Source organism: Parasteatoda tepidariorum, chromosome 10 (assembly GCF_982258835.1).
Source record: "Parasteatoda tepidariorum strain Cologne lab strain chromosome 10, Ptep-v5.0, whole genome shotgun sequence".
In the NCBI taxonomy this organism is placed as follows: domain Eukaryota; kingdom Metazoa; phylum Arthropoda; class Arachnida; order Araneae; family Theridiidae; genus Parasteatoda; species Parasteatoda tepidariorum.
In genome coordinates, this window is record NC_141764.1 from 93259777 (window position 1) to 93277758 (window position 17982).

At 28.5% G+C, this 17982-nt stretch overlaps 1 protein-coding gene across 1 annotated transcript in view; it reads right to left on the reverse strand.

Annotated features, from left to right (window-relative positions):
- Positions 1 to 16062, reverse strand: part of LOC107440570 (uncharacterized) — a 471595-nt gene extending 455533 nt beyond the window's left edge. Inside the window, exon 1 of the mRNA XM_087153352.1 lies at positions 15751 to 16062. Coding sequence (XP_087009478.1) covers positions 15751 to 16047 — 297 coding nt within the window. The 5' untranslated portion in view covers positions 16048 to 16062. The remainder of the gene's footprint in view (positions 1 to 15750) is intronic.
- Positions 16063 to 17982: the final 1920 nt, after the last annotated feature.

Consider the following 17982-nt stretch of genomic DNA (forward strand, 5'->3'; position numbering starts at 1 on the left):
AGAGAAGTGGTTAAAAGAAGAGTAATTTGTAAGGCGCTCTTCTAGGTCACTTAAGTTTGACCATTTGCTCGAGTAACATCGCTTTTCTGTATGAACATGTTCGTGAGCGCCATAATTAATAACAAACTAATCAATCAATTCAACCCGCTGCAAATAATGAAGATCGTGTATAAGTTGATTCTTCCTCTTTACTTGAAATTCTTTCCAGATTGGCAAATCTTACTTTTGATCGTTTTTATGTTAATAATTTATCTTAAATAATATAGAACATACATTTATTGATTTTAAATTAGCAGAAAATATTTTCAATAACTTTTCTAAAATTTAATGTTTAACGGTATACATGGAAAAAAGTTTTTTACAAAAGTGCCGTTACTGTATGGTAAGGACATTTCTGGTAAAAAAGAAAGAAAAAAACATAATTCTGGCAAAAAAAAAAAAAAAAAAAAAACATACGGTTTTTAACCATTCATTTGGTAATTTTTCCGTTCATACGGAAACGGACTTCCGGAAATTCTGGTTTTCATAATTATAATTCCTATTACTACTCATTTAGTAAAAACAAAACAAACCTGAGAAGTAAACTAAACCGAATAAATGGTTTTAATGCCAAGCTCTACGGTATCATGATAAAATTACCTATTTAACCAGATTTACCAAATTTTATCACTTATTATAAACTCATTTTTTATTGTTAGATTTTCCAAATTCATTACCAAAACACTTCGTTAAAAATTGCTGAGCTTTATGGTGTCTCCGTAGAGCCAAAAACAAGGTAAATTTTACCATATTTTGATAGTTTCGTGCATACTTTTTTTCCCAGCGTACACTACCTGGTAAAAAAAAAAAGGGATATGGATTTAAATATAAAATTTCTTATGTATAAATAGCAAAAAAATTGATCAGAAATATTTCCCACACTAAATTTATCAAAAGATTTTTGTGTAAGATTTTTTTATCAATTTCCAAGTAAATTTTGCAATATTTTAAATTGGACAACAAAACTAAACCAAGCAAAAACAACTTGGATATTAGTGGGTTAATTTTTAACAATGCTGATCACTATATCTTGAAATTTGTTTACTTAAAATGTATTTAAACATTGTATTGCCTAAATTAAATGACAAATGAGTGACGATTTCTTTGAAACGCCTAACTTGAATGACCTTTTGTTTATTAAAATTCCTACCTACAACCACACATTCTAAAATTCGACTCAATATTTTTTGAACCCACCCTGTCTGACCTTAGAATCATATTTTACTATTACATTTTAAGACTTGTACACACTGTGACCCCGATTCTACGAATTAAAATGTACCAACAAAGACCCAGCCTACAGTTGAATGTGGGAAGCAGCTCATCACTGATCCGTAAGAAAGAAGAAAAAAAGCTTCGAATACGAAATCAGGATGCAAAAATAAAATTTATGTAAATGAAAAATGTTTATACCTTCGTACGGTTTATTTTAAGCCTTTCCACACCTATTTCGATTCCTGTGATTTAAAAAAAAAAGTTACTTTACTAGAGCCATATTTTATGAGTCAGAAGAAAAAAAAATCATTTTAGCAACACTAAACAACTGCAAAATATTATTTGTATAATACGCAAAATCAATCGCTATTTAAGAATCAAAATACAAATCAAGTTTAAAACTTATTTCCTGTATCATGTATATGTGTTTTTCATGGCTCTATTGCTATTTTCTTAACACACTTGTACAATGCTCAAAAAAAGAAGAAAAAAAGAAAAAAAAAGAACGAAAGTGAGAAAGACAGAGAGAAAATAAGACACCCTAGATCAGTGGTCCCCAACCTTTTTGTACCTAAGAGCAAATACCAGAATATCCGTCGAATGGCGGGCACCATTTATTTTTTCAAGATAAGTTTATAGTTGGTAGACATAGGTAATAATACACACTACATATAGTGCACAAAAAATTAAATTTTAAAAATTAATTTAACATATGAATGCAATTAATATTTTTGTGTAAAATAAATGATTACTAAATTGCTTTCAAAACATACGAAGTATAAAAATTATTTATAAAATACACTGGCATGTGGTGTTTGGCATGGCATTTCGCTGACCAGCGCTACATAATTGGGAGAATATGATGCTCTTTTTAGGAATGGAATTTAGTCCTTCAAATATATTCCAGAATTTCTCATGTGATATAATAGTTTTGAGGATAATATCATCCAATGGAGATCCAAAATTTCTATCTCCAATTCTTCTCGCTTTACTTGAAGAAATTCTGAAATGTATGTTGCTATTACGGTTACGTTTATTTGGTTGGTTTAAGAGGATTAACAAAAAAGTTATCAAGGGCTCGATGATATTAAATTGATCTTTAAGCAATTGGAGGTTGATGACAAATGTCAATTTCACTGTCACCTATCAATTTTTTCATGTTTGGAAAATGCACAAGAGACTTCATTTTCAAATGTGATATCCACAAAACTAGCTTAGCTCTGAACGAGTTAACAGCCTCTATCATTTTTGCTTTATGTTTGTCCTTTCCCTGCAGCTCCACGTTTAAATAATTTAGTTTTTTCCTTACATCCGTTATGAAAGACAAATCTGCTAGCCAAAGAGGATCTCTTAGTTCCAAAAATGTATGACTTTTGGTTGCAAGATAATTTTTTATTTCTCCAGTTATATGTAGAAATCTATTCAAGTACTTTACCTTTACTGAGCCAGCGTACTTCAGTATGTATTTGCATAGCATTTATTGGGAAAATGGAAAACTGAAATATTTTATAGTTGAGCAGCGGGCGCACCTAGATCGATCGACGGGCGCCATGGTGCCCGCGGGCATAGGGTTGGGGACCCCTGCCCTAGATTATATGCTGGATAGCATATTTTTTACACTACTAATTTATAGTTTTTGCATTATTGAAAGTATTTAAGATTTATGGTGCCGTTAATTAGTTGTAAATGAATATTCGAATAACATAACAGTTAAATATTTTTAAGCCCCTTTTGCAAATATGTATTAAATTTTTTTTTGTTTCTTATAATGAATGAAAGTTTCTTATAATAAATTAAAATATTTTTCCCACGTAAGACTTTCTCATCTTTCAGCCTATGCATGAACTAGAACTGGAAGAATATAAGACTCATGATGCAATTAATGGGTGAGTAAAAACACTTTTATTTTACTTTTTACAGTGTATAATAATATAAAAGAATTTCAACTATGTATGACTGTAACCGGAATAATAAAAACTGTCGTCATGAAGACAAACGACTCTCAGAAATATTTTTCTTTATTCTTATCTTGCAAATATATATTTGCAATTACAAGTTTAATGCATGCAAAATCCACTGCATGCGTCATCTTATGCTATATTAACATATAAAGATGTACGATCCGTATATCAGAACATGTACAGAGCGCAAAAAAATAAATGGACCACCCTGAGTAATTTTCGATCTAATGATTGGATCTTCACGTTCTATAATTTACAATCTTGATGGTTGGTGGCTGTGACCTCAAATATGCTGATTAATTAGTGCAGAAAATATAAAGTTTAAGTTACAATATCAGACACAAAAAAATACTTCCACTAAATAAACAAACTTTTTTTCTGCGTATTCGAATTTTTGACCCCCAAAATAAGGGGGATTTCGCACAATCTGGGAAATGCAATTCCAATAGTTTGGTTATGAAAGCAGTCCAAAGTTTGAAACCCTTAATGTTAGTTTTAGTTTAACGTATTTCGCCATATCTCGGGAACTTTTAAAACGAATTGAATAATTTGTCCTCATAATTTTAAAATTCGTCAACTATGAAAAAAATTATCTTTCAATAAGTATTTATTATAATTTTATTATTTTATTTCATAATGTCGGAACAATTTTTAATTGTAAAGTATACAATTTTTAGATCATTTCAAAAAATGTAATTTTGCCCAGAACCAGTACAATTTTACACAGAACATTTAAGCAAAATTGGACGAAATATTTCAGAAAAATCGAATTTTAAATAAGTCGTATTTTTAAAATTCGATTCGAACAAATTTAGATTGAGGCCTATAATATGAAGATCCGATCAATAGGTCAAACGTTATTCAGATTAGTCCGTTTTTCAGTGCACTGTACATTTTAGGTGGACTAAATTTTTTTTATCCAATAACAGATTCTAGATTTTTTTGTTATGAGTAAGATTGAAAATAATCTTGAAGATATAATTGCAAACAAGCGCTTTTTAGTTTAAAACTTGCAATTTTATTTTCGTTGTAACTATCTATTTTTATTTCTATTAAAAACGTGGTTTCAATGTTTTTAAACTTTTGTAACAAAAACAATAATAAAAATATTCTATTTGAGAAAAAAAGAAAATAACAATTGTTTACGAATTTTAGTAAGAGCAATGCAGAGACATCACGAGCCCTGTGTTGAATGCAATTAAGGAATCTGAGACATCTCTTGCTGTTTTCTTTAAGTATCGCTAGGTAGCGCTTTTATACTTTTAAGTTTCTTCAGTTAGTTTGCAAACTGGTAAAGCATAAGAAATTGCACGCTGGGATAGCCTGGTTGGTAGGGTGCTGGAGCTGGACTCACGAGAACTGGAGTATGAATCCAACAATGATTCCCCGTGTAGTAAATTGTGATTGGTGCACTTTAACTCTGACTGGTCACAAAGTCTTCCATGTTTTCATAACAAATCAATACCTCTGGGGGTACTGAATTGGAGATTGATAGTTCTCTGGTTCAGGTCAAAATTACGATCTGTGGATGGATTATATGAAAGGGTCTGCCCTATATACAGGTGTGACGTATGGTTGTGGTAGAAGTCGAATTCTTGGCCATAGATGGCACCACCGAAAAAAAAAACAATTGCACCCTCTCTGCATTAATGGCCAATGCAATCATATTTTAAACTTAATATGCTATTTAATTTTGGAAAAACATTTAAATATGTGACTATGTACCCTTTTAAACTTTAAAACTTACGGGGAAGTCATTTAAAGTACTTAAGTTTGAACAGAAAGTTGAAAAATTACACAAATTAGAAAAAAAAATTACTCATAATGAACTGCGAAAATCATAATTTATCACAAATATTTTTCATTAACATCGATTTATTTACATTAGAGGAAACAGTTTTACCGCAATAATTTAGTAAACAAAATGGAATTATATAAAAAAAAACTCAAATTTTTCTTATAAATAACGTTGTTCTGACCACAATAATAAAAAATAATTGCTTAATCAAGTGCTATGAAAATAGAATTTTTTTTATTGAGTGCAATAAATGCAACCCTTTTTGGACAGTTTCCATTCAATTTAATGATAGGCGGTAAATTTTCTTTCACCGAAATGTGTGCTTAGAAACAAAAGAAAAAGAAATCACAGTAATGATTAATAGTTGTAACATCCGCGTTCAATTGTCGAAATTCTTTCGACCATAATTTTAGAACGAATTATACTCACAAAAATCACCAAAATAAGTAGTATTTCTGCATCAAATTGTCTATTTTAGCCACGGCTCATTAGACGGGAAAATAGTATTTGTTGTCGGCGAAATCTTTATCCGCTTCCCGGTTGATTCACTTTCACTGGCCGCTGAATGCATCAGCTGATAATAATAGTTCCATAAATATGTTGGGCGGATTTAATGAATGGCTATATTTTTAGAGCTTTGTGAAAAATTAAACAATAAGCAACTTTAATTATTAAATAGTTCATTGGTAAAATTTAAAACGAAAAAAGCCTATGGTTCTGAAGATTTATTTCATCGATATAAATTTGGAATAATTTTTTCAAAAAAATTATTCCTGTTACCACCTGCTAATAATGGTACGATAACTATGTTGGGCAGATTTAATGAATGAATATATCTTTGGAGCTTTGTGAAACAATAACAATTTCAATTATTAAATAATTTATCGGTGAATTTAAACCGAATAAAGCCTACCATTCTGAAAAAGCATTGTAAGCTAATAGTACTTGTTTTATCGATATAAATTTGGAATAAATTCCTTAAAAAATCACTTCCAGTTATCAACTACTAATAATGGTTCCATAAATATATATTGGACGAATTTAATAAACGGATTTATTTTTAGAGCTCTTGTGAAAAGTTAAACAATAAGCAACTTTAATTACTAAATAATTCATTGGTAGGATTTAAAACGAATAAAGCCTATGGTTCTGAAAAAGCATAATTAATTTACAGGAATTATTTTATCGATATAAATTTAGAATAATTTTTAAAAAAAATTTTTATTCCTGTTACCAGCGTTGTGAAAAATTAAACAATAAACAATTTTAATATTTACTTAATTTGTCAGATGAATTTAATTCAAATAAAACCTACGATTTTGAAAAGGAATTATAATTTCGCAAGACTTATTTTGTCGATATAAATTTGGAATAAATTATTTTAAAATTTTATTCCTTTAATCAGCTGCTAATAAAGGTTACATAAATATATTTGCCTGATTTAATGAATGTTTTTTTTTGGAGCTTTGTGAAGAATTCAACAATATCTGATTTATAATTATTGATATTTTATCAGATAAATTACGTTAAATCGAATATAGCTAATATGCTGAAAATGCATATTAAAATTACGAACATTATTTATTGATATAAATGTGGCATAAGCTTCTTTAAAGGATTTATTGTTTTTATCAGCTGATGATAATGGGTCCAAAAATATGTTAAGTGAATTTAATTAATATATATATTTTTAGGATTTTGTAAAGAATTAAACAATAAGAAATTATAATTATTACATTTTCATTGGTTGAACTTCAATCGAATAAATTCTAAAAATGTAAAAATGCATCCTAAACTGAAAAGAATTTTTTATCGACATAAATTTGACCCAAACTATTTTAAAGAATTCATTTCTTTATTAGCCGCATTAAACACTATATTAACCGTTCCATAAATAAGTTGGCGAAATTAATAAACGGATATAATTGAGGAGCAAGTTTATGAATAAGATACTAAACAATTCGATTGATTAGGCAATTAATTAGTTGAATATAAATCTAATAAAAACAACAGCTTTTAAAACGCTGTAGGCCTACAAAATGCAGCTAGGAAATTACGGGAATTATATTTTGCAAGGGAATTAATTTTTTTAGTATAGATATAACATAAATTATTTTTTAAGATTCATTTCTTTTAATTTTTTATCAATGACCTCAGTAATCTTCCATTAACCTTTTTTTAGACTTTTATACAAATTCGGTCAGCATTGAACATAATATTGGTACCTTAACTCATAATACCAGACAAATTGCAGCTTCTCGAGGTGTTAAATTGAATTGTTTGAGCTACAGTATCATGTAATAATATTAAAGAAGTATAATATTATGGTTAAACTTAAGATTGTTCGGAATTAATACCATATTAAGGTACAACGCGCTTCAACATTTTTAAGATTTCAAACTTTTTATGTTCTCAAGTTCATCGCGGAAATATCTTTCCGAAATGTTATAAAAGTATGTTATTATTGTATTTGTTAATTCTTAGATTTCAAGTTTACTGGCAACCAGTAAATATTCTTTCAACTAAGAGAAATAAAAAATCTTAGATTTCATCAATTTTTTAAAAAAGGGCAGTTTTTCTGGGCAGTTTTATGTTCTTTGAAAATAATTTTATGACATTAATCATTATTTTTATTTTTATTTTATAAGCGTCATTAAACAGCGGATCCAATTTTTTGGATTTACGACTACTAATGTTCACCTTCGTAGTCTTATAATTTTGAACCCAATCCAGAAGACAAGGGAGCTCCTGCATCAAATATTGAGAGAAATGTGTCTTCGGGGATGATTTTTTGATGGAACTAACCCGCATTTGCCTTACATGGAGAGGGAAACAACAAAAAATCTTCTCACGGTTAGTCTGATGGCCAGGGGACTCTAATCCATGATCTGCTTACCACTGAGGATATTTTACGTCAGCACTGTGGTCGGTGCAAGTCGGGTGTAAAATTCATATTGACCACATATTCTTGGGATTCGAACCCGGTTCACCGCATTGGAAAGCAAACGCTCTATCACCACGGCTCAAGATATTCATTATTAAAAACAAAACATTATTGAAAAAATTGTGCATAAGGAATGAATAAGTTTTAAAATTTTAAAATTGGAGAAATGAAAGAAAATTTTCTCCTACAGCTAGCTTTGTTTTGACAAGGAGATACCAACAAGTGTAGTGTAAATATTTTGCGTGAAACACAAATTCTACTCTAAATTTTAAGGAGATGAATTCAAATATGCTATTAATATTTTGTTCACTTAAAAGGCTTCTAAATCATTTTAAAAAATATCGATCCTGTTGAGGAAATGAGTATAAACTACGTGCAGCAAACGTTAAGCTTCAGTGGTTCAGAAGAAGGGAGTGCAACTTTTGTCCGTGAGTTCACAAATGGAAAACCTAACGCAGACTCTTTACCAATTATTTTAAAGTTTCATTCCATCGCTTTCTTTGTGACTTTCCTACGTTATTACGTTTCATTTTCACTTTCAAATGTTTTTCTTTTATTATAAGTTTATGAATCTATGTTAGTATGGGAAAAGAGAATATGCACTAAAGTTTCCGTCATTTAGTATTTTAGTATAAATAGCTAATCGCTATTGCCTCCTTTAAAACGATTTTTGATAGCGAGTGAATAAAAGAAGAAAAGACCGAAGGGAAAAGTAAACAAATTAATGAAATGGAGAATCAGTTTGTAAATAAATGAATAAAAGGGTTATTGTGTGTAAATAATATTTTTTATTTATTTTTTAAATAAATAATTTAGTGCGGCAGTCGATAACTGCAAATTTTTAAAGTACTTTTCTAGAATTTTTTGTTAAATGTTTGAATTTGTAATGTGTACAGAGGGTGATTCTTAATAGTTAAAAAATTTGACACATGCTATTACTAGTTTTGGATTTTTTTTTCTTAAGCTTAAATTTCAAAATTTATGTCGACAGTAAAATGTTTGAGATATTGATGAGAAGAAATGAAAAAAAATAGGCTAGCGTGGGTTTGAACCTGTTAAGTTCACACCTTTTCCATTCGTCAACAATACAAAACAGTTAGTGTAACTTCTTTTTCTTCCTTTTTTAATAGGGGAATAACTTTTTCCTTTTTTTTCTTTTGGAGGGTGTGTGAAATGAGCACTTTAAAAAACCATGCAAGCAAAAAATAAATAAATAAATAAATTGAATGAAAATAAATAAAATAGTTTTGAGTTCAACTTTCTACATTGAAAGGAAATTTTTAGCTTGGTATCTAAATTTTAATATTTCTTTTCTTACAGTATTCGGTTCAATTTTAAATCCCAAAATCAATAACTTGTATCATTATACATTCCGAATTCTCTACAATCTTAATAAGATGTTGGCCACATTCCGGTTCTAGTTTAACCATAATACAGTGTAATCAAGTTCAAGAAGTATGATAATATAGTTCAACTTACCACCATATTAAGGTTCTTGCGAGGTTAAACTATTTTACGATTCAAAATGTCAAAAATTTCATCAGCGTTGTAAGTCAGTGTTGTCAGCATAATATCTTAGTTATTAAAAAAAAATGGTTGAAATTAATAATTGAAAAAAAGGTGATCAAAACTACCAGAATATAATAAATTTTGCTGTGTTTCTGGCTCCATGGGAACACCCGAATTTTTACTTAAATAAATTTGGTAGTGATTTTGGTGAAATTAGCAATAAAATATGGTTTTTTAATACGCCATAAAATTTGGAAAACGTGGTAAAATTTGGTAGTTATATCATTATACCTTAGAGCATGATATAAAAACTTATTCGGTTAAATGTAGTTATCAGCTTTGTGTTTTGTCACTGTATATGTGATAATGAAAACTACAATTTTGAAAACCAAAATTTCCAATAAATCGTTTCCATACGAACGGAAAATTTACCAAATGCATTGTTTCAATTTTTATTTTATTAGTCTGATTCTTAGCTTTTTTTTTTACCGGAAATGTCATTACCATGCAATAAAGCAATTTTACCAGAAATTTCTTCAGTGATTATTCTTGTAAGGTGCCTATATATCATATTTTTTAGAGCCGTAGCTTATGTTTTTACGGAATTGAAACAACAGTTGTAACGTTGTCACAATTGCATTTCCGAATCAATCTGCTGTGGATGTACATAGATCAAAACGCAACTATTAAGCCGACAACACATTGAAAAAAATTTAAACTGTCTTTCTCATCCATCATTAAACCTTAAGTACTGTTGTGCCAGCTGTAATTTTATTCTGAGTTACAAACATCTTATCTTTAACCATGTGAAATTGTTTCTTTTTATTAACTTTGCACTCCTACTGAAGATGTGACATCTATATCTATTCTGATTGATACTGTTTATTTTCTTTCTAGTATTTGTTTGTATTTAGTTCATTTTTAAGTAACGCCGTTTTCTGGATTTCATATTTAATATTCTCCCTATTTGTTATACTCTAATTTGATAATTTTGAATATGTTTGCTAATGGGATTGAACTGTTGCTCGCACTTCGAACTTTCGGAGTGTCCCCGGATGCCCCCTTGCGGGGCGGGGCGGGGCGGGGCTAAGCTAGTTATTAGTAGTCGCAAATCCAAAATTGAGTCTGCTCGTCAACGACGGTTAAAAAATATCTAATAAAATACATTTTTCTGGGCCGTATTGGCTGAGGGGATAGAGTGCTCGCCTCCCAATCAAGTGACCGGGATTCGAATCCCAGCAATGACCAGTCGTTAAGAAATCCGCACCCGTCTTGTACCGACCACAGTGTTGACGTAAAATATCCTCAGTGGAAGGCGAATCATGGGTTAGAGTCCCCTTTGCAGGTCAGATTAGCCGTGGTAGTTTTTCTTAGTTTTCCTCTCCATGTAACGCAAATGCGGGTTAGTTTCATTAAAAAGTCTTCCGGGAAGGCAAATTTCTCCCAATGCTTGATGCAGAGGTTTTTTTTGTCTTCTGGTGAGGGTTCAACATTACAAGACTGCGCAATTTAACATTAGTAGTATTAAACTCAAAAATGGGTCGGCCATTAAATGACGGTTATTAAATAGAATAAAATAAAGTACATTTATTGTTACTTTTGAAATGAATTAAAAAAACATTGTGCTGGATTTATAGCACTTATACTTTCGAGAAAAATTTTAAATGTTTTTTTCTGAATGTAATTAAAACTTTTAAACTATAATTAGGAAAAAGACAGTTATTGTATTGTCAGATCAAAGCCCAATTCTTCATGTATTAACCTTGAGTTTTATTAAATTGACGTAATACTTCTTGTCCAACAACTTCCAGAAATATTGTATTTAGCTGATTTAAAAACATGAAAGGCGCTAGATTAAGTAGACACTATAAATTCAATTGTTTCACAATACAAATCCAGTATACAAATAAGAGTTTATGCTTCCAGATTTTAATTTAACAGCATCTATTAACAGCATCTGTTAACAGAATCTAGAAAACTAATTATCTAAAACTCCTTATTTTATTTTATTTATTTACTTCGTAAAAAGCATTTATTGAGCGTTTTGTAAGGACGGGTGTATAAGGACATATCAATAAATTTTGTATAATTGACATTTTGAAAAAAATGGTAGGAAAAATTTAATACCTTAACAGATTTAGCGTTGCACCCTCTTTCATAAAATGAACTTAAAGTGGTAGGTTTTCAAATAAAACATTACATTTTTTGTCCTAGGCCTTACTGACCACCTCTGTTCATAATACATATTTCAGTCCAATTTAAGCACAAGTTTAAGTGACAAGGCATAGTCCGTTCGTAACGCTATATCGGTTGATATATTGTACGATAAAAAGGTGTTATATAAAGTCCGTCAAAATGTAGTAAGTTTTTTAAATACAATTAAACGGTAGTTATCTTAAGATAGCTACTTTATCTTCTTCTGAAATAGAGTCAAAATACAATTTTCTCAGCCCTTTAAAAAGCTAATGACTTAGTTAACAGAAAAAATACAGCTAGAAATGATCTTAACAAGAGCCTGTTAAATATAAACCTGTAGTTTCATAATTATAATAGTTAATCGCTTTAATGTTTTGTAATAATAATTGCATGATATTATAATAATTAATCACAAAACGTGTATTTTTAGGCTATAAATAATTTTCCCAATTATCATTTCTAAAATTATGCCATACATTCTGGTTTCGAACTCTAAACTATTAAGAAAAGAAGTAGAATTCTCAGTTGTTTTGAGAGAAACATGGCTAAATTTTTCCCGTCACAATAGAATAGTAAAAATGAAATTGCAAAAATTTGTTCTTTAAACTAAAATTTGAACACAATTACCTTATACAAGAGATAATTTCAAAAATTCTGCTTCAAATCATTTTAGAATAAATAATAGAATGTAAAATTTCATAATGAAAAACGTAACTTATCTTTTAAAGTTACAAGGGGCAAAAGTAGGTTCACGAATTGAAAGCTATTGACCACGAAACTTACATTTTTAAGCCATAAATATATTCTACTGTTATCAATTTTTCTAACGTTGCCCACCACCTTGTTATCAAGCTACATCTATTTTAAATATCGTCAGTGTAATATCGAGGGTAACGTAGCTGGAACTGAAACTTAACGAGGGGTAACTAAAAATATTTTTCAAATTATTGCAGTATGAAACCCTTGTTATTAGGACAAAAATAGTTTTAACCTGTATCATTATAACAAAAAATTGTAAGTTAAGTTTTGGTATTTAAATAAGTTTCTTATTCCTCGAAAAAGTATTATCGACATAGTAAGTTCATAACAATTTAAAATGTGCTTATAAGAAATCGATTATTGCTTTAAAAAATAGATGAAAATTGTTTATTCAATTTATTTGGATTTTTTTGACTTAAACACATGTTTTCATTGGCCATTTATTGCTTAATTCATTCATTTGAACTTCTATGTTTACAAAAAAAATTTCTTTAACTATGAATTAAGTTCTTAAGAAAAAATTGCTAAGTTTCAAAATAATTCTCAAAATAAAATAAAAAATTCCGACTCACCTTGTACAAAGAAATTGAAATTTTTACTGCCTTGTTTTAACATGTTAAAACAATAAAAATTTATTATGATGTTATTAGTATTTAAAAACATCTGAAAGAGGCTTTTTATTCAACAACATACAATACCCTTTCATTATTGAAAATATTCGAATATAATGGCGTTATGATGATGCTACAATGATGATCAAGATCTTTTCCCCATTTTATTTTAAAATTAATATTATCATGCATATTTTAGTAAAATTAATGCTTTCATGAGCATTATTTTCATTAAAACTATTTAGTAAAACTATTAAATACTTTTTATTATTAAAATGTTTCGTTCTTATTTATTGAAATAATGACCTGGTTATAATAAATATAACTACTTCCAGTGAAACAATTTTTTGAAAATCTTAATGCATTTCATTAATTTGAAAACTATACAACAATATATTCTAAGTAGTTAAATTTAAATCAAAAAATATTTCCATATATTGTGCATTGAAACATTTTTTGCACAACTGCTTAACCGTTTGTAACCTAACAAAATTTTTCTATTAATTAAGTTTCTTTTTTTAAAATTAAGTTTCATAAATTAAGTTTCTTTTTTTAACTTATTAAATAAAATATACCATATCTATCAAAATTCTGTATTTAAAGTCTCTATAAAAACTGAACTTTAATTGTTAAAGAATGTAAACAAAAGGAATAATTATTTTTCAGACTAAATATAATTATAAAATTCATTATCGTCAAAAAATATATTTTCTAAATCTTAGTAATTAATTAACTACAATAAGGCATAGTTTTATTAAAAAGATTATTGGCACTATTTAATTTTTAAAAAAAAAGAAAACTTTATTATTAATATACAGTACAAATCTTTAAAAATTATAAATTTAATGAATCTTCATCCTTCATTTCCCTTAAAATATAATTTTTTCCCGTAACATAGAAGTTATTTCAAAGAAATTTGGAAATAAATTATTCTACCTTTGAAACTATTTGTGTAATTTAGTTGGGTTTGTTACGTTTTTGTAAATTTGAAAAAAATTATTTCCTTTGATATTCACATTCTTTCCACCCAAGGGTCTTCTATAATTTTTCTTTTCAGATCATTACAATCACTCCGATAAACAAACAACCAAAGTTAGGTAAAATTTACAAACAGCCAAAGTATGGTAAAATTCACAGTGTTCCCGTTCATATGGGAACACCAAAAATCATGGTAGTTTTTACCAAAGCGCTTTGATAATGATTTTCATAAATTTAACAATAAAGTGCGAATTTATGAGGTGAAATAAAATTTGGTAATTTTGTCATGTTACCTTAAAGAATATCATAAAAACCACTTATTCGGTTAAATTTTAAGGTTAATTAAGTTTCTAAGTCTTGAATTTTTACTAAATATGCGGCAATATGAAACAAAATTTTGGAAACAGGAATTTCAGATAAACCGTTAACATTTAAACGGAAAGATTACCAAATGAATGGTTTAAATACCAAATGTACTGGTTTTAAATATCATAAATATGATTTTTCTTCTAACAAAAATGTCATTACTATGTAGTACAGTAGTTTTACCAAAATTTTTTCTTTTCACATGAAAACGCGTTGAGCTAAGACACGTTTTTTCTTTGTATTTTTTATTATTCCTTGAAATATTTTAAAGAAAGTTAAGGTAATACAAAGATATATTTGGTATTTTTAAAATTTAAATGAGCTGTTATAAATAAATCTTTTACAAATAAGATTATTCTTCCGTGTAAAATAAATCTAATAAATTACTTTATCAAAAAGCATTATACTGAGAAAACGGCGAAAATAATAAATATAACTTTTTCCCCTTAAAATGATTAAAACCTAATTCATTAACATTAATTATAATTATTAAACAAAATTATATAATCAACAAAATCATATAATCTACAATATTATATAACAAAACTATTTCATTAACAGGAGTCTGTTTAGAAGAAAATTGGGTCCGTTAACGGACCCTTCACAAAATAATTTATCTTTTAATCGGATCCTTCACAAATTTGTTTATCGTCATTCTTGTTTTGTTAATCGAATAAACCCTTCCCGGGGGGAAAAAAAGAAGGACAGTTGGAAACGAACTAAGTTTTCCTAGTTTTCTAAGTTCAAATTCTAAATGTAGTATTCTAAGAAAATATTTTTACTTTTATAAACATCGTGTGTACATTCTTATTTATCTTAAATGATAATTTTTTTTGCAAACAAATAATTTATCAATTTATATTTATTCATAAAATTAATTAATAGAATATTACATAAATAAAAATTAATTTCTGGCAATTTTTTAAATAAAATATTATAAATTTAAGAATCACAGCACATGAAAAGTGATACATAACTAAGTTGTGTTACTTAAAATATGTCAATTGAAATTATTGCAAATGTGAGTGATTTTGTTTCCATTATTCGTCCGAAATGAATATTCTGTGTTGAGCAGTATAGGCTAAATAGCAAATATTTGTATGTTGCATCTTTAATTTATTAGCAGCAATTGTTGAGCAGAATCTTGTATCCATTTACAATTTAAAAACTTCTTGAAAAGGTTTGTAGCAATTTTTGCAATAACAGGATCCTATTTGCACAAATTCACAACAGCAAAACTCTGGGTGAAAGAATGTGACTTAACGCTTATTTTATATTCACAAATTATGAGTAGTTTTTTCACAATTTTACAATTTTACCCCTGTTAACATTAATCATAATTATTTACTTATATGCATCTAGAAATGTACTTACTCTTCTGGAGTCTCCATCCGGCATGATGATGCTTATATCCAAACTTTTCCATGAAACTGGTTTATAAGTTTGTCTTTCAGAAAAAGATTCTGATCTCTTGCTAATTTTTCCAGCACCATTTTTACCCCACAAACAAGCCACAACACTTGATGTTCGTCTTCCCAATTTTCTACGATTTTGTGGTCTGGGATATTCTTGCTCGGGTTCCCATGTACCACGACGTTGAGAACCAAGTCTGAACTTGACGCTGGGTTGAACGGATAAGTTGTCGTTGGCAACTGCACCGCCATTTGACATAGTATAAATGGTAAATATAAACAAGTTATTTTCAGCTAATTTTAATTACTAACTTCTTAAATAATTCAATATTATGTATAAAATCTATTTTATTAATGCAATGTACTAAAATTTTGTTAAGAATTAATTTTTGAAAATCTCATAAACTTCATGGATTAGTTTTAAATAAATTCATACGTAAATAAAATAGTTCAAATGCAAAAAATATGTTGACGTTCGTTAATATTTAAGTTATATTTTAAATATTATACTTTAAAATTAAATCTGAAAAAACTAGATCAAAACTCTTTTTGATAAAATTAAAATTCATTCAATCTCTAAATAGAGCAAAAGTCATCTTAGCTAGAATAACTTACGAACTTTTTCTTCTAAAAAAAATGGCGGAAAGCGACTTCGTATGTTTTTGGAAATGTAAAATATCTAAGATACCTTCAGAAAGATAATCTTCTTGTTTACCAGTAATTATCTCTCCAAAAAGTGAACATGACAAATAGGTGTTTTCCCTCGTATCCCCCAAAATATTCATCCTGATATTTTTTATCACCAAAGGTATTCCAAAAATCATTCCAAAGAATTTTGTGGCCTTTTGAACTTTGTGTTTGACTATACATTTCTTGACTTTTGCATATCAGGCTTAACTTTTTCTTCTTCTTTTTATCTTTTATCCATTTTCTTCACTCGTTTTTTTTTTTTATCCCATTTACAGTATCACAAACACCTTAACATGGATCTTGCAAAGATATGCAACATTCTAAAAATATTTAAGACTTCCAGCAATATCACTATTTTGCAATACACACCAAATAATCACTTCAAAGATTTTATGATTCGATTCCTTGATAAATAAAATAAATAGTTTAGTATGAATTTGCAATAAAATGTATGTAACCCTTAAAAATGATATTCATAGATACAATTTTCCCGTTTTTATCCATGATTTCTCTGTCATGATGAGAAGTATGTTCCATTTATTTTCTTAATACAAATTATCACTTAGATAAAGGTCTCTAGCTTCAGTAAAGTGGATTTTTCGGAAACTTTTTCTTAAGTAGACAAAAATATTTTAGCATTTGTATGACAGCTTTAAGACGCATTTATCGTTTTTTTCACTCCTAACCTGCAAAGTAATGTTTTTACTTGACACTTTTCAAGGTAGCTCACTTATTTTACGATTTCTCAAATTTCACAGCACTGTACCGTTAAGTATTCCTTGGCATACTTCTCGAAGTATAAATAAAAATGTCTTGAAATATTAATAAAAACCACAGAAATATGAAAAAGAAATCATTTTAGAAGGCTTTTGAGATATATCCAAATAAATCCTTTGATTTATACCACAATTGCACGCATTATCCAGTAAATATTTTTTAAAAATCAATGTATTCCAGCCACTTTTTGAATTTGTAAGCAACTTAATATTTCTCTGGTATAAGACTTGAAGTGTTAGTAAATATCTTAAAATATTTCTTAAGACATTTTGAAAAATTAATAAAAACGTCGTAAAGTATTAGCAAAAATCACAGAAATGTGTGGAAATGGATCATAACATAGTTCGTAAAGATACTTTTAAAGTTATATCCAAATATATCCTTTGAATTATGCCGCAGTTACACACACGCAATATCCTTACGACATCTAGTCAAAAACAAACATTCGCGACTCTAAGAGGAACTCGTAAAAATCCCACGTGCTTCATCACAATTCTATGTCAGCAGTAGTGGATACATGTTTTCCCTTCGTATCCCAATTTGCTTTGTTTTTTTTACTTCTTTTCTTTTGGGTTCTTCTCGTTTTTCTTTTCTGGTGAAAGAGTTAAGGTTACTGAAAGAAGTGAAAGTGGAAGTTGGCGAGTTTCCTATTTCGCCAATATCGTCTGCTTCGACACGTGATTTCACAGGTGAGGTGTAATTAAAAATAAATATAAAAAAAAAAACA